This window comes from Peromyscus leucopus, chromosome 8a (genome assembly GCF_004664715.2).
Source record: "Peromyscus leucopus breed LL Stock chromosome 8a, UCI_PerLeu_2.1, whole genome shotgun sequence".
Classification (NCBI taxonomy): Eukaryota; Metazoa; Chordata; class Mammalia; order Rodentia; family Cricetidae; genus Peromyscus; species Peromyscus leucopus.
This window is the reverse complement of record NC_051085.1, coordinates 43640177-43665884: the sequence shown is the minus strand read 5'-3', so window position 1 is coordinate 43665884 and position 25708 is coordinate 43640177. Positions and strand designations below refer to the sequence as shown.

At 40.8% G+C, this 25708-nt stretch overlaps 1 protein-coding gene across 3 annotated transcripts in view; it reads left to right on the top strand.

The window, feature by feature from the left end:
• The window catches only part of LOC114707476 (nesprin-1), a 280202-nt gene that overhangs the window by 127697 nt on the left and 126797 nt on the right, over window positions 1-25708 (top strand). For all 3 annotated transcript variants that reach the window (XM_028890206.2, XM_037200367.1, XM_037200368.1), the window contains 4 exons: window positions 3726-3863; window positions 6254-6418; window positions 23200-23312; window positions 23839-24007. In XM_028890206.2, coding sequence (XP_028746039.2) covers window positions 3726-3863; window positions 6254-6418; window positions 23200-23312; window positions 23839-24007 — 585 coding nt within the window. The remainder of the gene's footprint in view (window positions 1-3725; window positions 3864-6253; window positions 6419-23199; window positions 23313-23838; window positions 24008-25708) is intronic.

Here is a 25708-nt window from a genome sequence, read left to right as displayed (position 1 = left end):
TTTTTAAGGAGATCAGGAAACAAACAAACAAATGAAACAGGAAAAGAAAGTCTCCTTCTGCACCCATGACTGTCAGCATTTAAAACAAGGCTGAACTACCTATTCACAGTCTGCAGCTAGGGGAAATTCTCCTTCATGTTCCTATTATATAATCCATAATTTCTTCTTATTCAGCTCGTCAGAAGCAACACAGCTCTGATTTTTCCAAACACAGAATTCCGTAGGACAGAATTAAAGATTGCTTTCACATTTTGGTATCCTCTGAATTCCATTAAGTCCGGGGGAGGGGAAGGTGGAGCTTATGGTCAAATTTGTGTTCGTCAACTCCCCCCAGTGTCCTTCAAGGGAATTTACATGTTTGTAACTGAAATTCTCTCCAGAGTCTGCTGGACCCTGGAGGGCTTCCCCCTGTTTTCTGATCTAACTGTACATCTTAATGGCATTTCCAGTTCAAACCTGGGAAGTGGAGTCAAGTTTTAGATGTTCAAATTTATAAGTAATGGTTGTTTTCCATTCCTTATCTGTGAATATAATCACTTTGTATATGTGCTAGTTTATTATAAAAAAAAAACCGTACAACTTCAGGATGACTATTTTTATATTAGTTTCAAGCCTATGGTTCGAGGTCTAAACATAATGAAATTTTAAATATTCTGTGGCATACTTAAAAATTTTATGGCATAAAATTAAATGATTATTATTTAAGTAACAAGGCCCCACAGGTAACCTCTTTGAACAGGATTGCTTAAATGTAAATATGAGTATGTTTAATTCAGCATTATTTGACACATATAATCAATATGATAATATTATAATGTCTATATAATAATATGAAGAACTATAAATAATATTATCTCTTGCTAAAGCAATTATTTTGTTCATTAGTATATATAAATTCATAGTTGTAATTAACTATGCTTCCCTGGCAAATATGAACTGGTTCATAAATTACTAACTAGAAAGAATCTGTTTTAATGTTTTAAATTTATTTTTAAGTAATAGTTGTACTCTTTAAACGTTTCATGCATCATACAATATATATGCATCCACCACTACCTTCCCTCAACTTTTCTTAGTGCCCCTTACCCCATGTCTTCCCATCTTCATGTCCTCTTTTATTTATTATTGTTATTGATAACCCCTCGAGTTCAATTAGTGCTGCCTCTGTGGGCATACGTGTATGGCCACAAACTGGAGCATAAGCAAACTACCAGCTGCCATCCATAAGGGAGAGTGAGCCTCCTTCTCCTAGGAGCCATCAAGGGTCAATAGCTCCTCAGCTAAGACTGGGACCTCAGGTGACCGCCATGCTAGAATTTTGACTGGTTTGATCTTGTGCAGGTCTCATGCAGATAACCAGAGCTGCAGTGAGTTCATGAGTGCAACAGCGTGCCAGGTCTAGAAGTGGGCACCCCACAGCTTTCTTTCCCATACACCAGCTACTACTTTTTTTTTCTGCTCTCTATGGTGACATTCCCTGATCCTTGAGTGGTGGAAAGTTGAGATACATGTCCCCCACACAACAGAGCACTCAGAACTGCTTATACTCTTTACTTTGACCAGTTATGAATCTCTGCATTAGCCACAACCCACTGAAAAAAAAAGAAGTGTCTCTTTAAAGTCAAGAGCAGTCCAAATCTACAAGTAGAAGATTGTTTGACAGCATGTCCATGTAGCAAACACAATAGGTTCTCCTACTAGGGTCTACGACCTCCACACTCATGGGTTTTTGACCATTTCTATAGTAACAGACACAAGATCGTGCCTGTGGAGGGGGCACAATCAGAAAGCACTTGTTCCCCTCATAGCCACTGCCCATGCCATCATCACACCAGTAGGCACGACCTGTCAGTGGGTCATTATTGAAGCATGCTGTGTCCAGCACTAGATAAGAGTGTTGATGTCTCAGCAACCTGTTGCTAGAGAGCTTCTCTCCAGATCCCACCAAGCCCCGCAGTCCCACAACCCATGTATAAAATAATCACTCAGACGCTTATATTACTTATAAATTGTATGGCCTGGCAGGCTTCTTGTTAACTGTTACTATATCTTAAATTAACCCATTTTTTATAAATCTATACCTTGCCTCGTGGCTTACCGGCATCTTCACATGCTGCTTGTCCTGGTGGTGGCTGCAGTGTCTCTCCCTCCTCCCTCCTGTTCCCTCAATTCTCCTCTCACCTTGTCCCGCCTACACTTCCTGCCTGGTCACTGGCCAGTGTTTTATTTATATAGAGCGATATCCACAGCAGCAGCCTCCTTAGCACCTGGTGGCACTGTGTGAGCAAGCCAGGAGAGAGAGTTTCCTGGAGATTTCTCTATGTCCTATAGCCGAGTTAGTGGCGTCTTCAGCAATAGGGTCTTGCTATGTAGTTATGGTGGACAAACAAAACAGTGGCTATAGCCTGTGTTGTTTTGGGTGGCAATAACATCTGAGGAGGTAGCTTATGCCTGACACTGAGATTTTCATTTCATAACCCATGCCTTCTGGGAGCATCATTGTCCACCTGTGCAGGGTACTTCTGTTCAAACTCCAGTGTGTGTGTGTATGTGTGTGTGTGTGCATGCAAAGATATATTATAAACTAGTTGATTTCCATAAGGCATCACCATGTATCCTTAGTTTGGCTAACCCCCTACACACACACACACACACACACACACACACACACACACACACACACTTTCTCATCTCCCCAAGACCTCTATCCCAATTTAGCCCTTTAACCCTGAGAATATCCCACCTCTCCCTCAATGTCACCTATGCTGTACTGCCCCCTAATTGAATTGGGGAGTATGTGGAAGATCATAGGCTTCCGTATAATTTCGATATGCGCCCTTCATTTCAGTTTAACCTTCCCCCAATACCTCCTTTTCTTGTTCCCCACCCCCTCCATGCTTGATCTCCTCCCAGTACTCTCTCCCTCTCCATTCATTCTCCCTGATCTCCTCCCAGTGTTCTCCCTCTCCATTCATTCTCCCTGATCTCCTCCCAGTGTTCTCCCTCTCCATTCAGTCTCCCTGATCTCCTCCCAGAATTCTCCCTCTCCATTCATTCTCCCTGATCTCCTCCCAGTATTCTCCTCTCCATTCATTCTCCCTGATCTCCTCCCAGAATTCTCCCTCTACATTCTTTCTATCTGTACTCTACTATCCCTGTCCCTTAGCTGTTTACCTTTAGTGGCCCATTTCCAGGTTCCTGGCTTCCACATGGACTCTAGGTTAAATATAAAAAAAAAAAAAAAAAACAATATTCCAAGGTAGGATCTACATATGCAAGTGAACTGTTTGCATTTGTCTTTCTGGGCCCAGTGAGCTCAGTTATTATTATTATTATTATTATTATTATTATTATTATTATTATAGTTTTGTCTGTTTCTATGCAGACTTTGTAATTTCTAGGTGTTAGCCTTGCTTTTGCTACTTGTCTCTGCCAAATCACTTATGGGATGCCTAATTGTGTGTGTGTGTGTGTGTGTGTGTGTGTGTGTGTGTGTGTGTGTGTATGTGTGTGTGTAGACAGAGCCAGAGAGGATGATGTGTCGAAAACACCAAACACGGTCAAGGTCTAAGGCAGGCTGGATGTCATAAGTGCTGTTGGTAATGTCATCAACGACATGGCTGAGTGCTCTCCAAATGGACAGGATCCTTACCTAGGGGATGTGCTTTCCTTTGTTTTGGGTTTGGGGACTCATCACCACGTTGTTGCTGTGTTTCCTCTTTTAGTCGTTTAAGCACTTCAGAGTTCAATATGAGATAAAAAGGAAACAGGTGGAACATTTACTACAACCACTGCAGAGAGACGGCAAATTATCGCTTGAGCAAGCTTTGGTGAAACAGTGCTGGGAGAGAGTGTCCTCCAGGGTAAGCTTCATCTGGACATGTGTGTCCCCACCAAGCTGTGTTCCGCTATCTTTCACAAGGGGTTCTTGCATAAGTCCCTGCTCCCTCTGACTGAGGCTGGAGAGGATTAACCAAGGGAGGATTAACACTTGCCCTCTGGTCAGGTCCCCTGTCCATTGCTGGAAGTGCATGCTCTGGCAGCTGCTTCCCTGCTCCCCCATCCCAGACATGACTGCCATCAGCCGGGGACAGACAGAACTCCTGAAAGACCTCCTGGGTTCTCTGTCCTTCCAGACCGCCCTCCCGGGTTGTTTAGAAAAGGTGATTCTTATCTTGGAGAAGACTTTCTGGAACAGTCAAACCACTTCTCATAATCTATTAACTTGTTTTTCGGGTTTTTTTCATAAATTCTATCCTTTAATTTATTAAATATGACATCATTATTGGCCTGGCAATGGCAGCACATAACTAATCCAAGAATTTAGAGGGCTAAGGCAGAGTATCAGAAGTTCATAGTCACTGTTGCTTGCATAGGAACTTCAAGGCCAGTCTAAGCTACAAGACCCTGCTTTAAAAAAAAAAAAAAGGAAAGTAGCGGCAGTAAAATGACTCAGTGGACAAAGGTGCTTGCTGTCAAGATTGGGATGGTCTGGAAGAGAGGCCTCTCCCATTTTCACCAAGTGTTGGTTTAAAATCTCCCAGTCTATACTTGCTGTTTTTTATCATCAGAATAAGTGATTATGTGGTCCACAGAAAACATTTTGCATTATTTATTTCCACACAATAACTTTTTTTTTCTATCATCCTGTTTTATGAGGAGCTTGGAACCTTCCTGTACCAACAGGCAAGCTCATGTTCTGTACTTAGAGCATCTCTGCTTGTCTGGTCATTAAAAAATGTAAAGGAAAAGCTGCTTCATCTATATATTACCATCCTTCATCAAACCTTAACCATTAAGAGTGCAAAGCTCTGGACATCTTCTAGCACTAACAAATATTTTACTTGAATTTACCATGTTATTTAATTTGATAATTTCATGTTTCCTAAAAAACTTTATCAAGGAATAGGATGTTTCTAAGCTGGATTTCCTGCAGGCCAGGAGACAGTAACTGAGAATTGGGAGAAAAGCAAGAAATGGAGAAAATTTAGCAAAACACCTTTGGTTTCTGGACGAGGGAGATGGTTCAACTGGCATAAGCACTTGTCACACAAGTCTAAAGACCTGAGTTCAATCCACAGAACCCCTGCAAAAAGCCCAGCACAGTGATGAGAGACAGGAATTCTAGTGGATAAAATCACTTGTTGCATGAGCCTGACAACCCAAATCCAACCCCTGGAGCCCATGTAAAAAGTTGAATGTGCCTGTGCACATCTGTAATTCAAGTTCTCCTACAGAGAAATGTGAGGTAGACACAGGAAGCCTGGGGCATGTGGGACAGCAGCAGCAGCAACAAGGCAGACCCTTCATCAAAACAATGTATATAGAGAACAAACCCATGAAACGCTGTCCCCTCACATCCACACACCTGTCATGGCACACTCAAGTCTGCTCCCAATCCCTGCATGTGCTTGCACACACACATACACACTAAATAAATATTTTAACAGGAAAGATACTTAAAAACATCTAAAACTTTTGTCTTTGTCTAGAGCTATCTAGATAACTTCAGTTTTCTGGAGTCTTTCTGATGGTATGGGAGACTTCAGTGGGGTTCTCACATCTGGTGTATTAACACTGCAACCTCTGGGCTTGTCAGCAGACCTGGCCACTTCCATTCAGTGTGACTTTTGTCACACTGACATCAGTAGTTATTAAGTTACTCCCATAGACAAAAATCACTTACATGTTCTAACAATGTCCATTTCTCGTATGTGTTTTGTTTTCTCAAAATTTACTGTGACTTTCATTTCCTTCTCATGCTCAAAGCATTAAACTCTGAACATACTTCCTTTGATGATATTTATTGAATTAGCCTGGGTTTTTAATCTTTAGTCAACCTCAATTTCTGTCTCTCTCCCTCCCCTCACTCTCATGTGTGTGCATGTGTGTGTATGTATACACAATTGCATATGTGTGTACAAGATACTCACAGATGTACATTCATGCATTTGCATACACAGCAATTCTCATAGAACTAGAGTTTTTAAATTTGACTAGGTGTGGCCCAGGGACTTCCCATCCCTACTTCCTCAGGTCTAGGATTGGTTACAAGAAGATGCCACCATATACAGGTTTCTTGTGTGCATTCTAGGAATCAAACTCAGGTCCTCATGCTTGTGTGGGGAGCCCTTCCCTTCTCTGAGTTGTCTTCCCAGACCCTCTTTGAGCCTTCCGTAGATTTTTAAGTTAATTTAGGGGAAATTTTAGGAATTATCTTCTACAGCAGAGACATTGTATTCTCTTGTTTCAGCTATTTGATTGGCATATACAGCTGGATAAATCTCTTCCTGCACCTCTGGGCACCATAGGTGCCTGGCTGTACAGGGCAGAGGTGGCCCTGAGAGAAGAGATCACCATTCAGCAGGCCCATGAGGAAACAGCCAACACAATACAACGGAAACTTGAACAACATAAGGTAAAATTCTGCTCAGACACTGTCCTAGTTATTTTTCTATGGCTGTAAAGAGACACTGAATAAGACAACTGACAAAAGGAAGCATTTGGTGCAGGTGCTCAGTTTCAGATGGTTAGAGCAGGGACCATCACACGGGGGACCACAACAGCAGGAGGGCAGAAATGGTCCTGGAGCAATTGCTGAGAACTTACATCTGATCCACAGCAGGAGAGAACTAACTGGAAATGCAGCGAGCTTTGGAAATCTCAAAAAGTCCACCCCAGTGATACACCTCCTCCAATAAGGCCACACCTTCTGATCCTTCCCAAACAGTTCCACTAACTAGGGACCAAATATTCAAACACAGGAGCCTATACTATAGGCCCTTTGGGGACCATGCTCATTCAAACCACCACAGAAACCTTTCCAGCATGACAGTACTGGAGTCCCTAGAGAGGCAGGTCATCAGAACCCACACAGGTTTACCCCTCTGAACACCCACCCGATGTAGTTTGCATACATCGTTCTTGGAGGTGCTATAATCTGTATTTTTCCTGCCTATACTCATTACTGATAATTTCAGTACTTTGATTTCTTAAAATATCTCCCAATTACTCTGAGGTAGGTTTTTCTATCTGCAGCCATCATTATTTCTGTTGCTATAGGTTATGTTTATATTTTAAAAAAGGTAAGCTTCCAGATGATATGAATTTATGTAATAATATGATTGACCATTGACTCTATACCTCCCTCACCTCTGTATTCTTTCTCAAAGAATGACAAACAAAAGCTTCCGGTCTGGATACTTAGGTTGTATGGGGGGATACAGTTGAGGGCTTTGATGACCTGTGTATGGTTAGTGTGTGACTGTTCTTGAATGTTTTGTAGTGATACAGGCTTAACTCACGACACATGCTATTTTTGATTGACCAAACGTTAATGCAACCATGGATATTTTATACCCTTTTTGTTCTGGCGGTGTTTCTGTTTTAGCAAATAAATGAAAAACAAGCTGATATGTAGAGATTTCTCTTCCTATTGTTGTCAAAAATATTTTTTCTATCAACTGTTTGATGTGTTTTTAATTATCTGAGGGAAATATTATCTATTTAGAAATAAATCAAAAACCAAAGTCATGATATATTTATCTCATGCATCTGAGACCTTGGTTTTGGAATTCCTGATACAGAGATACATGCCATGTCATTTGATTTCAGTTGACAAAGTCCCAGACTAGCACATCTAGCAGTCTGGCACAGCCATGTTGCACAATCAGGAAGATTACCATCACCCACCTCCATTTACACTTTTGCCTTCCTGAGATATGCTCAGTGATTTCAGACACTTCCATTTAAAAAAAAAAGTTCTTAAAGTTTACTTTCATTGATATAATGATTGCATATATTTATAGATCTCATTGTGATGTAGCAATGTGGAACAGTCAGCCCAAGCCACTTGGTGTATCCATTACCTCAAATAGTTACCATTGCTTTGTGAGTACTAGCTACCTCTTTCAGTTATTCTGACTATGCATTAGCCTGTACCTTCTTTAACTGAAACTTTCCCCTTTTAATACCATCTTCCTGTCCCCATCTATTCTCTGCTTCTGGTCCTGGTCACTTGTGGTAATCACCATGCTTCTCTCTGATCTTATAACTTTAACATTTTAAATTTGATAAATAAATAAGCTAGCCAGGAGGTGATGGTGCATGCCTTTAATCCCAGCACTTGGGAAGCAGAAGCAGGTGAATCTCTGAGTTTGAGGCCAGCCTGGTCTACAGAGCAAGTTCTAGGACAGCCAGGTATACCCAGAGAAACCCTGTCCCAAAAAACCAAAAAAGTATATATATACTCTAATTTTATAGTCATATCATTTTATAATGAAACTTAGTAAGATTCCTTTTCTGGTTCTGTCTATCTAGGATCTAAAGGCCTTATATACTCTGATATCCATTCCCTGTCTCTTCCTCCCTCCCCCCACCTGATTGAGCACATTTTCTGCTATTGTTTTTTTGGATAATTTCCCCATGTCATTAGTCTAAAGCTTGATTTTTCTCTTAAATTACACGAATTTATAAGTTTTGTCTCTTAATTGTGTCTTGAAGGTTGTAGCAGTGATTGTTTTGTGTTTGTGTGTTTTTGTTTTTATTGCTATCCGAGTTTGACAATTCCTCAACTTGGTCCTCAATACTAATATTCTTTCTTTTATCTGGTTTTGCTATTTTTGGTGATGGCTTTCAGGTGAGTTGAGTTTATTTGATTAATTGAATTTTTATATCTAGGATTTCCTTTTATTTTTAAAGACTAGGCACCCCTTTGTTAATTTCTTGTCCATGATTTATTTTTAATTTGGATCTTTTTGAAGTCTTTGCTCTTTTTTTTTTTTTTTTTTTTGGTTTTTCGAGACAGGGTTTCTCTGTGTAGTTTTGCGCCTTTCCTGGATCTCGCTCTGTAGACCAGGCTGGCCTCAAACTCACAGAGATCCACCTGGCTCTGCCTCCTGAGTGCTGGGATTAAAGGCGTGCGCCACCACTGCCCGGCATCTTTGCTCATTTTTAAGCTAGACTTTTATATTATTTACCTGACATTGCAGCCATTTTAACGTATTTAGATTCTGTTTTTGTATAGAGTTATCAACTTTCGGAGGAATCATGTTGCTTTGCTATTTCATATTTTATATTTTATGTTTCTAAGTTGCAATTTGCACACAACTATTGTAGGGTGGGGAATATAACAAGAAATGCAAGGGAGTCTGCTTAAGGGGTATAGGGAGTTTATTATGATATAAATTGGGGAGAACAACTCACTAAACAGGATAGGCAAAATTATTACAGAGTCCTAGAAGGCCGATGGCTAGTCTCACGCTGCTTCTGCCGCCTGGGTCAGTCCACACTGCCCAAGCCCATGAGGGAGATAAGAGATCTACATGTATGTGCCCCTCTGGTCTTAAACTAGCTCAGAAGCCATGTCCTACGGGCTGGTACCTCAAGGTCGTAGGTGGAACAGTTATCCACTGCATCTCCCCTTTTTATCTAAATAAGAAATTTCTAACCTAATACAAAACTATATGCAACAGGAATGATTACAAAGCATTGCCCAGGAGAGGGGAATGGTAATAACATATACAAAAATAGAAATACAACCAATAAGAACAACATCAAACAAGAAACACATACTAAATGTCCAGACCATAGGTAAATTGCACATCCCAGAGATTATTCCAATAGCTGTCCTATCCTGAAGAATCTAACCTTAGTACCTAAAATGTTCTTAGCTAAGATATAAGAGGATTATAACTGTAACTATCTAGTCTTCAACCCCAACAAAGACTTTGTAAAAAGGAAAATAATATTACCTGAGTAAACAGGAAGTGCAAGCAAGCAACTTGTAAAAAAAAAAAAATTGCAAGAATTGACAGAGACAGCCAGAAGGTGGATATTTACCTAGTGTTTCCTAGCACTGTTTGGGCTTCCATATTCTAGGCTACAAGCCTAGAATATCTGACAGGCTATTTTCAGAAGCAGAAACTTTGAAAGACCATCTTACCCTGTCTTGACAATGTTCAGCAATCACTTTTCCTTGTGTCCTGCTCATCTGGAAAGGACAGTGTGCAAACTGTCAGCAGTCCAGGCAAGGGCAGTTCTTTGCCCAGCAGGCCATTTTTTTGCCAAGAAGAATACAAACTTTCATATGGAGTGTCTGTGATATCCAACATTCTCTCAGGAGTAGATTAGTGCTGCCAGGAGCAATTGTCTCATGTCAACAGAATTCTAAGTTATTAAAACATCTAAATGCCATTTTCTCTAGCTCTATGAAGTGTTTGAAGATTACCTATCCATCTGACAAATATTTCTGTAAATCTGGAAAATCTAACTAACATAGCTATGAATATGACAAGCATGGGTGACTATTAATCTGTAAGTTTTGTCTACCTAAATAACCTAAGGACTAAGGCTTCACATTAAAATAAACAATCTGTAAATAAATGTACTGTATAAGGACAATGACCTCAAATTGTGACAATATACAAATATCTCAATCAGAGGTAGAAATGTATAGTGCAATATGACAACAATATCCTTAATATGTATCAATATACAAAATAGCCTAAACAGAGGTAGAACATACATACAGTATGATAAGTATAATTATACATTTGTATTAATACACAAAGTATTCGAACAAGAGAAGGAACATATGTACAATATGACAATTATAGTTTTGAAGTTGTGTAAATATACAAATTGTCTTAAATAGGAATAGAAAAATAGTTTACATTGTGTCAATATACAAGAATCCCTACCAGTGCAAATTATCTAAGGCTGATAGTTTGCTAAATTACTTATATAAGTAGATACAATAATCTAACTTAATGTCCTATCCTATCTCTTCCCCTTTTTTCTTTTCTAAAAAGAGAATCCCAAGTCTAAACTTGATTATTCCACCCCAACCCTATTACAACTTATAACCAACCCCTAACAGATGACAGTTATCCATTCTGTTGCCATTGTTCCTTGAAGAAACATTGTTTCTAGGAATGACCTGTTTACAGTCCCTTTTCAAATGTCCTTGCTTTCCACATCCAAAACATCTAACGTTCCTCAAACCTTTTGAAATTGCTTCTCCTACCCACATATCATCATGCTCATCAGCCTCAACATTAACTGTGTCTCTAATCCAATCTTCCAAAGGTGCAGATCTTGCCTTTAATGGCCTGATTATTCTTTTGCATGCTGCATTCGCATTCTCAAAGGCCAAAGATTCAATGATTGCCTTACTAGCTTCTGAATCTGAGACCATTCTCTTTACTGCTGAAGCCAGTCTTTGTAAAAAAAATCTGTAAAAGATTCTTTTGGGCCTTGCATAACCTTTGTAAATGACTCAGATTTTTTTCCTGGTTCCTCAACTCTGTCCCATGCATTCAAGGCTGCCATTCAACATAAAATTAGGGTTTGGACATCATATAAACATTGTGTTTGTACTGAAGCATATTGGCCTTCTCCAATAAGCTGATCCTGGCAAACTTGTATTCCTTTATCCCTCCATTGTTTTTCTATGTTTTTAGCCTCATCCTTAAACCATGTTAGAAATTGAAGTCTCTGGCTGGGTTCCAGAACAGCTTGTGCAAGGTCCTGCCAGTCCTGTGGTACAATCCTATTATATGTTGACCAAGAGTTTAACATTTGCTTTACATATGGGGAATGCATGCCATAGATACTATTGCTTCCTTAAACCTTTTTAAATCCAACATTTCAATTGGAGCCCAAATATATTGTGTAGCCATTTGATCAGGCATCTGCTGTACAGTTACAGGATAAATTAAGGGTGACTGTGTGAAAACAGGCTTTCTTTCTATAACCTTATGATCCAAACTTGAAACAACTTCGCTGTTAATTTCTTCTGTCTGATATTACAGGTTTAACAAGTTGTTCTAAAGCTGTCATCCTGGCACTTAAATTGACTATATTTTTAAACTGCAAAAGGAGGATAAGCATAGTGATAAACTGCATAATTCCAACAATACTAATCTTCTCATATAGTTGTTCCATTGTCAGACTGCCTAAAATTTCGAACAAAACCCAATTTTCTTCCAATGTACACATAAAACCCATTTTTTTTAATGTGGAAAAAAATTCTCTTTTAAATAGTTTACTTTAAAATATCTGATATGTTATGACTTACCAAATCTGTGTAGAACAGAACAGTAGAAATCCGAGGGGATTTTCAAAACAGCCACCTAGTGTCCGAGGTGTAAATCCAGAGAGAGAGAGAGAGAGAGAGAGAGAGAGAGAGAGAGAGAGAGAGAGAGAACGCAAGAAAGCGTAGCTGGCTAAAGCTTAAATCCAGCCACGTGTTCCCTCTTGAGCCAAGTCAAGGCTTGGCTCTGGCTTCCTTAAGCTCTGACCACGTGCGTTAGCTTTACAGGTGGGGGCCCTGTTCAGCAGGCCTGAGTTGTTTGTAGCACCGGCTTTAAGTGAGCAGGCTTTAAGCAAGCAGCTCACAGTTAGTCCGGCCTGAGGTCAAGCAGACCTAGGCCCGGGCTAGGAAGCCAACCGCCCAGCCTGCCGCCCTGCGGGAAAGTGCACCTGCTGCCAAGCCAAGCGGTTTTTAATAGATTCTTGTCACATTGGGCGCCAGATGTTGATGTAACCAACCGTCTTATTAAATAAGAAACACAGAACCAATGTAAAAGAGAAAGCCAAGAGGTCAGAGCTCAGAGCTAAAATCTCACCCTTCCTCCTGCCGTGGTTCCAGCTTCCTGAAAGAGAGCTATTTTCCTGTGTGTAAGTCGTTTCATAGTCATTCTGCCTTCTCATTGGTTGTAAACCCAAACACGTGACTGCCTTGTCACTGTCTGTATGTACAGCCCCCCAGGTCTTAAAGGCATATGTCTCCAATGCTGGCTGTATCCCTGAACACACAGAGATCTATGGGATTAAAGGTGTGCGCCACCACCGCCACACTCTGTCTATGGCTCTAATAGCTCTGACCCCTGGGCAACTTTATTTATTAACATACAATCAAAATCACATTTCAGTACAATTAGAATACCACCACAGGGCTCCATTGCTAGCCTTCCCTTGACCAAGGGGAGAGAGGGAAACATAACAAAATAAGTACAATAACAATACATTAAAGCTAAATAGTACTCCATTGTCAATACAAAATGTATAGTTCTCACTGCAAAGAGGGGAAGAAATACTGTGTTCTGGAGCCACATTTGAGTGACCATAACCTTGGAAGCACGGATCTAGGTTATCTCAGGTTCCATGTTCCAGTTTCATAAAGTTTTTATAGTAACAGAATGAAGAGAGTTATAAATATAAGCATTTAAAAAAGGTACATTGATGGAAACATCAGAGAAGCAAGTTTCAATAAGATGGGGGAATCTCTCCTACAGCCTCAGATGCTCTCGGTGACACTCTTAGCTTTCAGGTTGGTGGAAGCTGCTGATCTGCAAGTTGATAAATTCCAAGTTTGTTTTTTTTTTTTTTAAATTTGTGACTCATAGTATGTCCTATAAAGAGGTGGCAAGAAATGACCATTCATGGAATCAAGGGCTAGCGGGAGGTTCAGTGCTAGTCCAAGATAAGGTGTAATCAAGTTCTAGACCCACAACATCCCAGCCTCTCCAAGTCCTGCAGTTGTAATTAGTCAATCAGTCTTGGCTCCCAGCTTCTTTCCAGGAATTTTCGTTCATAAGAACTACAGAGAAGAAAATGGCAGAGAGAATAGAGAATCAACACAGAGTTAAATATGAATGAAAGTAAAAGTAATAATAGTTTTTGAGACAAGGAAAGGGAAAAAGAAGAGAGTTTAAGAAAAAAATGGAACAGTAAATAAGGAAAGAGAAAAGGACAAGTTGCAGAAGTATGACTAAAGGAAAATGCAGAAATAAAGTTGAACTGGTGAGATGGCGAATAACAAAAATGAGTGGCCTTTTCAAAACCAAATGCTATAAAAATACTAAAATGAATAAAAAGGAAAGGAAGCCTGTTTTTTGTTTGTTTTTAAAGGCAAAGGATTAAAAAAAGCAATTTTCCAACTCCTCTAATATTGGAACCTGCTAAGTTTGGACAGAGGAGTCGTGAGTCACAGCCTGAGCCTGTCAGGATCAGTTGTCACCTCCAGATGGCATTTTATTTAGAAGCTTTCTTTCTTTGTGTACCGGGAACTGCACTGGCCCAAATGACCTCCGTGACCTGTATTCCTGGGAAGGGTTCCCCTCACTCCAGAGTGCCCCAATGTGTGAACACACAAAAACCAAACACCCAAGCAAAGGAGTACCACCAAGTGCATCACAGAGCTAGGATCATACACAGGACACAGATCTGCCTTGGAGGGGATATAGTATCTTGTCTCTGGGTTTTAGGACTTTGAAACTCTGCCCATAACTACCTGTTAGGAAAATCAAGCAGTGTTCAGAGCCAGAGGGTAACAGCATTGATCACTGAACCCTCTCCAGCCCAAGCTCCCTGTGCCCCACTCTGCTCACTCACTCTTGCTTACCCACATTCCTCTCTGGGAACACCTGTTGTGCCATCTCCTCCCCAGCCACTGTAACGGGATGCCCCCCAGCCTTCCCGAGTTATGGCTGTTCCTTGTTTTCAGGTCTGAGAGGGTGACTCAGTTTCCATATGCCTTCTTTTACACATGGAGCTTGGTTATAGCCCTCCAGATGTAGGGAGTGGCTAAATGACTTTCTTTTCTGATGCTGGCCTATATACAAGAGCACTCACTGTCACACCAAACTCCCAGTGACTTGAGGCTTGAGAGGACTGTTTATTTCTCCTGCATCTAGGACTGGGAACCCTACTAGATCTACATTGTGGTTGAGGCTTGGCCTGCTGCCCCAACCCATGCAGCTGGGGGCTGCGTTCTTGATTGTCTTCCTATTACTCTGCTCTTGGCTGTCCCGTTGACCCCTTTCCTAATTTTTAGAGCTTTCTCCATTTTACTTTTTGGAATATTGTGTTGTCCCAACTTCTCTCATTCACGGATTCCAACAATAAGCCTCTATTCCTCCATCTTATGGAATTCCTATTTTCGGTTTTTTTCAGCAAACTCCCTACTCTTTTCCAAAATGGCTGCACTGATCTATATTATAGTCAACATGATATAAGGCTTTCTCCTTTTCCACGTCCTCATGAGCACTTGTTATATTTCATGTGTATGACAATAGCCACATGAGCAGACCTCTGGTCATAGCTCACTGGATGGAATTTAGATTTCTATTATCACTCGGTATGTTGAACTTTTTTTCAGCAATCTACCACCTACTTTGTCTTTTTTGATAAATGTTCAAGTCCTTTGACATTTTTAACAGAGGTATTTGTTTCTCATTCTTTTTGGATTAAGATCCTTGGTACTTTTTTATATTAGCCCCTTGTGATGGATGATCTTGATGGCCAACTTGATTGGCTTGAGAGGCACCTAGGGTGTTGGTAAAGCATACCTCAGGTGGGGGCTGGGAGGATAAGTCAAAGATTAACTAAGTCAGCCCCTCACTGACTATTGGCAGCTCCCTTCCCCGCAGGCTTGGAGCCCAAGTGGAAGATAAGGCAAAGGGTGTTCTGTGTTTTCTAGTGGATGTGCTAGGAGCCGGTCGCCATACCCTCCCCACTGTGGGAGATGGGAGCCCCTGAAACTGCAAGCTAAACAGGCCTTCCCTCCTTAACTAGTTTATATCTGGCAACTGGTCACAGGAACGAGAGCCTTCTAAGCCCCCTTAACTCTGTGAATGACTTGCAAATATTTGTTTCTGGCAATCTCTGTCAGCTACTTTCCATGTTCTGCAGACTTTTAGCCTGACACAATCCCATTTGCCTCTTTTTTCATTTGTTGTCCCTGCTTTGGGGGTCCTAACAGTCTCTGCCTAATGTCCCAGGCTGGCCTGCCTACCTTTGTTCCTTTCTTCTTTCTTTTTGTTTTAGACAGAGTCTTACTATGGTAAGTCCTGGTGGTCTTACTATGGTAAGTCCTATGGTAAGTATGGTGGTCCTGGCTAGCCTAGAACTTAATATGTAGATCAGGCTAACCTCATCCTTACAGAGACAGAGATCTGCCTGCCTCTGCCTCCTGAGTTCTGGGATTAAAGATGCATGCCTCTGTAAGCTTCTCACAGGTATACTTTTTGTTTGTTTGTTTTGGGCCACTTTATAGTATTAGGTCCTTCTTTTAAAACCCCTTGAGTTGATTCTCGCACAAGCAGTGAGATGAGGATTTATTTTCACGCTGTGTGGATTTCCAGCTTTTCTGGCTGTCGGTTGAAGAATTGCCCTTCCAATTGTGTATTTGGGGCACTTTTGCCAAAAGTCAATTGATCATTGATATATGGGTTTGTGGCTGGGCTCCCTGTCCTGTTTCATGAGTGACTACGCTCAGACAACTTTTGATTTGCTAATCATCTCTTTCCACGTCTCGTCCCGGCCACCATCAATATGCACAAACAGACATGCAGAATTCTCTGTCACCATCTGCTTTCTCGAGTGACAGTGTAACTCTGAGGTCTACTCCATCTATCTCAATATGCACACGCACAGCTTGGACCTTCCAGTCTGCGCCTCTGTTCTCAGTAGTTGTGGGGTCAGGTTGTACAGGAGTCAGAGTTCAAGCTCAGCTAAGTTCAAGACACATCACACCTTCAGCATCAGAGGCACTGGGCCTAGTGCATCATGGGATACAAAGTATATATAGATGGGAGAAAAGTTCTAGACAGCAGTACACAAATACTACCACTCTCACAAATTAGTAAGTAACTATGTGTTCTATATAACAATTTCATGTGAAATATGTAACAACTGAAAGGACTTTAACCTAATGTGTCCGACACAAAAGTTACCTTAGAATTTTAAATGCAATGTAGAATGTACATGAGTTGAGAAGTGTCCTCCGAAGGTCTATTCTATGGTAGCTTTCCAGCCTTGGGGAGACAGAAGCATATTGTAGGTATGGTCATGCTTCCAAGCTAGAAGTATGGCAAACACCATGTGACTGTTGTTTATGTACTTAAATGTTGAGCATAGAGCAAATGCAAGTGTGCCATTTACTAGAACATTATAGAAGGTTTTGCAGATGGTGATGACTGTCCCACAGAATGACTTTTCAGTTAGATGATTCACATGCTTCTCTGTGTGGGTCACTGACTATTATGAGCCATTCTGATGAGAGGAAGATAGATGATAGATAAATGATAGATAGATAGATAGATAGATAGATAGATAGATGATAGATAGATAGGTAGATAGATAGATAGCAAAAGAGAGAGAGTCAGAGAAAGCACACATGTGCCTATGCTAGCCACCCAACCATCTACCCAAATATGATAAACAAGACATAATGTCCAGAAAGAATAGAAAGCAGAGAGATGCATATGCGTGGGTGATGGAGAAGATGAGAATGTAAAATGAAGGGGGAAAACAGACAATGAGAAAATGGAAGAGTGCAATAGTGAGGTAAGAAACAGAGGCAGGTAGAAATCAAGGACAAGTTCAGCGTGAATCACAGAATGATCATTTTTTTATTGAGGTAGACCTTTCAATAGACCTGGCCACAGGTGTTTAGCACAGGATAGTCATAAATCAGAGTAATTACAATTATGAGAGCTATTATAATCTACTCAGGATATACTTATTAGATGCTTCACAAGAAATTGAGCTATGAAGGTGGAAAGTTTGCATCATTGTTAATTAAAATTCTAAGTTTTCCCAGTAGCACAGAATCAGTCCATCAGTGTGATGTAACTCGTCCGGCATATCAGACTCAGAGATTCAGTAACCTGGGAAGAGAACCCCAGGGGATTCTGAGCACATACACAGGATGTTTGAAAGCATCATGTTGCCTTTCCAGTATAAAAAGTAATTCTGATTTCAGAAAACTTGAACAAACTATGGAAACCTAGAATGTTGTTTTTCTGAACTCGCCACACATGAAAAAATATATTTACATGGCATGTTTTTTCATTTACTACATAGTCAGAGTTTACAAGTTAGAGTTAAGTATTCTTTAAAAAGGTATACTGCAGATAGTTCTCCTTATGAACAGTTGTATGGTATTTTCTTTAACTGTGTAGTTTTTAGAGATTTGTTTTATTTCTATGTTCCTATGCATGTGTCTATGTCTGTGTGAGGATGTGTGTGTGTGTGTGTGTGTGTGTGTGTGTGTGTGTGTGTGTGTGTGTGTGTGTGTAGGCCAGAAGAGGGCAGTGATCCCATGAGTAGCTCTTATTTCTCTTATATTTTTTAAGTTAACTAAAATGTATATCAGAGTATATTAATTAATACATATGCACAAAGTATAGCAGTGTTATCCTTCCTATTTTCTAGACAACTTAATGCTCAGTTATCTAGAAAGAGAAAATGTCCCTTACAGGTGATTATGAAGGACTTAGCCATGTAATTTAGTCTAAGTAATTAGCTTTACAGAACATTTAACATGAGGATATGACATAGCGATTACCATCCTCTTTTGTAAATGTATGTACACAGGCAGGGAGAAAATAAATGCTTCACACAAAAGCCACATAATTCTCTTAAGCTTCAAGCTTTAAATGTGCCCACAGGGTTGTTGCGCATGGAGAGTTTAGCAGGAGTCATACTGTTTTGGCAAGGCAAGGATTTCAAGTCTTAAGGAACTATGAGAACAGTGTTCTGTCTCTACCATCTCCCGAGTCTCCTTGTACTATCAACCCTACTCAAGTCATTTTCTCTCCTTCTTGAGTGTTTTATTTCCTGATGATGATTCCTGGCACAATAATTAGAAAGTTCAACAACCCATAGATGATCCTCGTACTACTGTGGCCTTTCAATACCCTCACTTTCTCTTCTCTGGTGATCCTACTCCATGACCAACTCCCTCTACTCTCTCCATCATCCTAGCGTATCTGCAGCTGAAGCCCTCCTGCTTTGTCAAGCAACCCACTCTTCAGTCAAACAAGTCTTCATCCATCTGGACCCTGCAGCTCTTAATGCTATCACCCTTTGACTCCATGGCCTTCCTTTTCATTTAGTCTTTTTCCTTCATACTATTTAAATTGAGTGCTCAAAAAAGTCACTCACTGGACTCATCCTCAATTCCATTGACCACATCTCTCCCTTTCTTTCTAGCCTGGTAAAAATATAACACTGATTAAAAACAGTTTTTGCACAGACCATGCACCCACACAGGCAGGTGATGAGGCTGGAGAATCCCCACGTTCTGACAGAGTGACTAACCCAACTGCTGTGTAGCAGTCACAAGGCATTTCCCAACTCCAAGCCCTCTCCATTTCTGGGACATCTATTTCATACCCTGTCTCCTCAGCCTTCCACACCTCCTCCCTGTCCTCACTCTTAGCTGATGACACCGCTTCCTATTTCCCCAAGAAAAATAGAAGCAATCAGAAAAGAATTTCCGCAAGCTCCCGCAAATACATCAACCCACTTACTTGTGTCTGTGCCCAAATACTCAATCCTCACTTCTGTTGCTGCGGATGAACCATCTGTGCTCCCAACTAAGGCCAGCCACTTCTATGAGTCTTAGATACTATCCTTCCCCTTCCTCTGAAAGATGCACAGTTATATATCCCTTGTTCCATTGTTTTCTACATCCCTCTCTGTTGTGTTCCCCCTAACAACAACAACAACCACACACACACACACACACACACACACACACACACACACACACACAGACGTTTTTTCCCTCATTTTAAGTCTTTTTCTTCACCCTACCCTACCTTCCCAGCTATTGTCCAAATGCCCTAGTTCCATTTTCACAAATATGCTTTTAAGACTTTTCTGTGTCTCCTTTTTGATTTCCAAGTTCTCTCTGTGAAAACCACTGGCATAAACCATCACTATCACGTGGCCCACACCCAAGTTGAACAAGATTGGCATTCTCATTCACTGGCTAGCTATTAGTCCCCCTGGTTCTTCATCCATCGGACACTTTTTACAAAGGACTTCTGTGTCCCTGACACTCTTCTTTCATTTGGCTTCCCTCTTTCATCCATGCTATCTCTCTCTAGTCTTGGCTTCCAATGGAATTTTAGTGAGCATCTTCACAGTACCAAGTAGCATTCAGAGCATATGCATGAAGAGAGACTCAGATCCCTGACATTCATTATATGACTCATCTTGAAAGGATGCAGATAAAAGTAGTAATTAAGCAAATAAAAATTGGGGGGGGGCAAAAAGTAAAGGGAATGTTAATGTTTTAATTTTAAATAAGACATTGGTGAAAACTCACTGTAATGATTACCTCAGAGGCAAGTATATTCCACCATGATGTCTTTGCCCTGGCTATCCCTAAGGAGCTTTTTCTCTCCAGTGATATTCCTGTTTCCATCTTTCTCATCTTCTCTGGCCCTTCACAAGACTTCTCTTACAATGTGGATTCCCACTTGTTCCCATTGCTCCATCTTGGTAACTGCAGGAGGAGTGTCGATAATTCCCACAGCAATGGAGGTTTCTCAGTCCCTATGCTGTTTATTTATTATGGGGTTTTCCCCATAATTTTTATTGATTCTTTGTGAATTTCACATCATCTACCCCAAACCCACTCATTTCCCAGACCTTCCATATCTGCCCTCTACCCTTGTAACCTCCTCCCAAAGAAAATAGAAAATAAAACTTAAAAAAAAAGTCTTGTCATGGAAGCTGCAATGTGTCACAGTGTGTCACACAGTGTGCCCATTAGTCCAACAAACTTTACTTGCAAATGTTCATTGCAATGAGTCATTGGTCTGGTTTGAGGCCTCTGGCTTCTGCCACACTATCAATGCTGGAGCCTCACTGAGACTCCTCTTAGATATCCTGTTGTTGCCCTGAGTCCTGTAGGTTCTGCAGGATGGGCCTCTTCACCCACTCCAACAGCTCATCGATGAGATAGATGTTGGCATAGGCCAGCTCAAAGCCCTGGATCTGGGGATGGGTGGTAGCTGAGTTGGTCAGCCTACCAGCTCTCCCACACCCATACCACCAGGGCCAGCTCTCCTACCCTGCCCAGGCAAGTGGTGGGACCTGCTCTCCTGCACCCAGGTGACCAGAGGCAGCTCTCCAGAGTGCTGAAGTCAATAAGGGACAGGCCCAGCTCTCCTGCACCCATACCACCAGGGCAAGCTCTTGCGCACTGCCCAGGTGAGGTATGGAGTCAGCTCTCCAGAGTGCTGCAGCTGGTGGGGAGCAGGACCAGCTCTCCCACACCCTTGCCCAGGACCAGCTTCTCCTATGCTGTTTTATTAATTTTTATATATTTTGGCATTTACTATGTACATTCAACCTCTGAATTAATGTATCGTCTATGAATGTGGAACTCTGATCATCAATAAATTTATTACTTATTGTGATTATTTATGATACTTGTGAAACCTTCCAGTTAGAATCTCCTGATGTGTTCTGCATTCCAGCCTTCCTATATTCTTAATGGTTAAATGTGTCTCTTACTAAAACAAAATTCCCTTTTTCATTTTTTTTCATCCATGTACAAATATGCTTGCTGCTTTATCTCTCATTTGAACTGCTTTTGCTTGTTCCTCTTGCCTGATGATCTCAGATGCATTGCTGTACACCCAGTGGAATTAGCATGCATCCAGCCATTTTACAGTGAGAGGGCACTTCTTAGGAACAAGTAGTGTATGCAAGCTGTAGACACTCCCGGGCAGATGTGTGAAATGTTTGTATCTGCCTTATTTTTGTAAAGAATTTTCTCAGTGCACGGGGTATGCGAGCTGTCGGGTACAAGAAATGAGAGGTAGCTCTGAAGGTACAAATTCCTCTGAAGTCACTTGAGGGTCGTTTCAGCCAGGATTGGATCATATGCCATGGAGGTGTGTTGGTGTGCTGAAAAGCTGGGAGAGGGACGACAATGTTCAGCACTGACAGCTGCTCTTAAAACAGCCCTGTCTCTGCTTTCCTCTGGGGGTCAAAGATCCCACCATCTGGTGTGAATGACTTGTGAATATGTGTGTGTGTGTGTGTGTGTGTGTTTACTTAGGCACCTAAAGACTTCAAAATGTAAACACAGAGAAATCTGTCAGGACAAAAATCGTTTAGACTAAGGTTTTTGACAACATTAACCTGTCTCTTAGGGAGTCAAGCATCTATAAGCCTTTTGTTGCTTTATTTGTTCATTTATTTATTTATGTGCACGTCACATGCCTGTGTACAGGTGGAGGTCAGAGGACAACCTGTGGGAGTCAGTGTTGCCTCCCACCACGTGGGTTTCAGGGATCAAACTGAAATCGTCAATGTTTGTGGCAAGAACCCTTACCTACTCGGCCCTCTTGCTGGCCCAGATTCTCACCTTTTTATTCCTGTTCTAAATGCTTTCATTTGTCCACCCCAGTGTGTGTCTTTTACCTCCCTGCTTCTTTCTCCACTGTGCCAGTAGAAAATAGTTGAGGAAAAATAATATTAATTTGAATTGATCCCCCCTTGGTGGATTACTTTGTTTTTTAACTCACACACTATTATTTGTTCTGCTACAGGGGAAAATCGACCAAGTGTGAGGAAATACGTCATAAGCTTGTTTGTCCACCCTACTCTTTCCTTTGTGTGTGTGTGTGTGTGTGTGTGTGTGTGTGTGTGTGTGTGTGTGTGTGCTGACAGCAAAGATATATTCTTTTTATAAATAAGTGTGTGGCTGGTAAAATACACAGCAGACCAAAGATTCACATCAACCTAAAGAAATGGAAAGCTGCTGCATAAAGTTGAGAAACAGCATTGATAAACATCACATTTGATCTCTTCTCAGTTAGCTGGAGGTTGTTTCCCCGTAATGTTGGGAAAGTTTCTGACCAAACGGTATCTTCAAAGTCTATTGTAATTGGAAATAGTATTTAAAGTAGCCCTCACACACTCAACCTGAAAATAACAGCAGGCAAGCTAAATCCTGTTCCAATTAAGGGGTTAAGTTTGTTGTGTTCAGTTTTCAGGGAGAAAAAAAAACATAAAGCAAACAAGCGAACAAAAGCCCCCGCCTCTCCAGACCCCGGGCAAAACACTGAAATGGTTGTTTCTGGCAGTGATTACATAGTCCCTGGATCTTACACCTTTAAGAGGTCTGAATGCATTTCTGGGCAAGTGTCATGTGTGTTTAAAGATGCCGTGATGACTAGACCCAGCTCTCCCAGAGTGGCTTCTCCACAATCACGGGCTGCCGTTCTAGGTAAAAGCCTGTGACAGGCACCGGCTGCGTGAGAAGGAGGTAGCAGGGACAAATTGTTGAATACATTGACTCATCAGTACAGCCGGGAAATTATGCTTCTCAGCCTCTTGGGAACATGTTTCCTCATTTAAAATTTTTTTAAAATTGTATATTAGGATCTGCTTCAAAATACAGATGCCCACAAAAGAGCATTCCATGAAATCTACCAGACCAGGTCTGTCAATGGGATCCCAATGCCTCCTGATCAGCTAGAGGACATGGCTGAGAGGTAAGAGAATTTTAAAAATATTCTTTTAAAAAATAAAATGTCAGATGGATGCTTTTGTATTCTTTTTCATATTTTTTTCTTTTCCAAAATGAATTGTTATAATTTTAACAGGGATGCTTACATTTGGTAAATGCAAAGTGGGTTCCCACACAGACGCTGAGAGTGCCAGCATTCTAATATATTATTAACTGGAGCGAGTGAGTTGGAATGTTCCCACAGCTTGCAGATCACAGAAACGCTTTCTTCATCATAGGCTGTATTTTTATTCAATACTGTAAGGAACATTATGTAACATTGCAAAAACAGCTTATAAAAGAAACAGATGAGAGATGTGTTAGCAGGGAAGAGAACCAAACCAAAGGCTTCAATCAATCCTGTTTTCCCTGGAAACCCTGAGCTAAGAAAGGAATCGGATCATCCCTTGACCGCAAGCAGGGATATTTAGAAGGCTGCATGTAACAGGTTCGGCCAGCCTCCTTCGGTTACTATTAGTTACATCCTGTGAATTCTCCCCGTCTCTTCCTAGGTTTCATTTTGTGTCCTCCACATCCGAGCTGCACTTAATGAAAATGGAGTTTCTGGAACTGAAGTACCGTCTGCTGTCCCTGCTGGTCCTCGCTGAGTCAAAGCTGAAGTCCTGGATCATCAAGTATGGGAGGCGAGAGTCTGTGGAGCTGCTGCTGCAAAACTATCTTGTGAGTCTCTTGTGCTCTGACAGACAGAGGTCCACCTTGAATCTAAGTGTAAAAACACCACTTTGTCCAGTGGGGTGGATCTGAGGTGTGGAGCTTTTCACAAGCACATGGAAACGGCAACTTGGATTCTCTGGAATTTGCAGTTGCAAATTCTGACTTTGGGAGGGTTCCCCATATTAATCATTCCCCAACCTTAGTAATGGTGCTTTATTACTTACCAAAAGAGTTGTGTGTGTAGGGTTCTCTCTCTCTCTCTCTCTCTCTCTCTCTCTCTCTCTCTCTGTGTGTGTGTGTGTGTGTGTGTGTATTCACATATCTTTAGTTGAAATTTCATTTGTCCTTTAAAACTGAATTACTATACTTAAAGACAATCTTCCAGCCATCTAAGCTCCCAGTGTGAGAAAATTGTTGACTGTTTTCAGTTGTCCACATGGAGACCGTCTACATGTTAGATTTGCTGCATGAATCTCTTCCCAGGATTTATGTCTGGGTGTACCCAGATATTGGGCAATTTTGTCTACAAATCTATGTATGAACTTAATTTTTAAAGAGTATCTCATGTTCTGGTCTAGATAATCCCAATTCTGTCTACAACAACAACTAAACAATAGAAACAATGTGGCTGTTCCATTTACATATAGTTAATATAATATGTTTAATAAAGTCCATTTATTTACTCTTAATCAACTAATCATACCCCTACACAAATTATTTGCAACATTAGGTTGAAAGTATTCATGTTAACAGTGCATCTCTATCCTGTCCTCTAACATTTATCTTTAAACACAGATTCCAAATTATAAATCACTAAACTTTTAACATACTACCTTGTTACAACCTGACCAGTCACAGTGATTTGCAGAGTATGTACTTTAATTCATATTAAAACTGTGTCTCTTTGCAAGCATCTTGGAAACATAATCGGCTTTGTTATATTTTAATTTTGTACTTTAACTGATATGTGAGCTACATGAATTTGAAACAAACAAACAAACAAACAAACAAACAATTTGCCTGGCAGTTAGTACTTTTCTCTAGATTCACTAAAATGGTCTAGGAAACATTTGTTTCAAAAGCTGTGAACTCTGTTAGGATGTGTTCTTTTATTCATTTGTAGCTATTTTGGTAAGGACAAGAAATCCATTTTTAAAATTCTAGTAATTGCTTTAGTCTCATAAATATTAAATGGAGGAATGGATTTGTATCTTCAGTTTTAGTCATAGCAAATAATGCACTCTGAGCCCAGGAGTTAATTACACAGGCTCCATCCTTTGTTCTAGCTATTTAAGAACAGCCAATCAGATTTGAGTACCTAATAGGACTGCCTTACCAGGTAGATGTTCCAAAACAATGATATTAATAATTCTCTTCAAATTCTCGAAAGATATATAAATAGAGAGTTGATGTTAACGGCAGAGAGTCAGCACTGCCTGCCCACTCCATAGAGTTAAGGAGTTCACTGTGGTGCTAATTGCAAACTGCTGTGGAAATTTGGAATACGTGTAAAGTGGACAAGCATCCCACATTCCCAGCAGCTTCCACTGTGTGTGTACTCTAGTCCCCCAATAAAGAGGCCCTGATTAAAGCCTCCATAAGTGGCGTTAGGTCCTTTTTGTTGAATCATTTCAATAACTGTGGCCCTTTGAGTGCTCCACTTTCCACCTCAAGGAAGACAACCAGGGACCCACATGGTGGAACCAG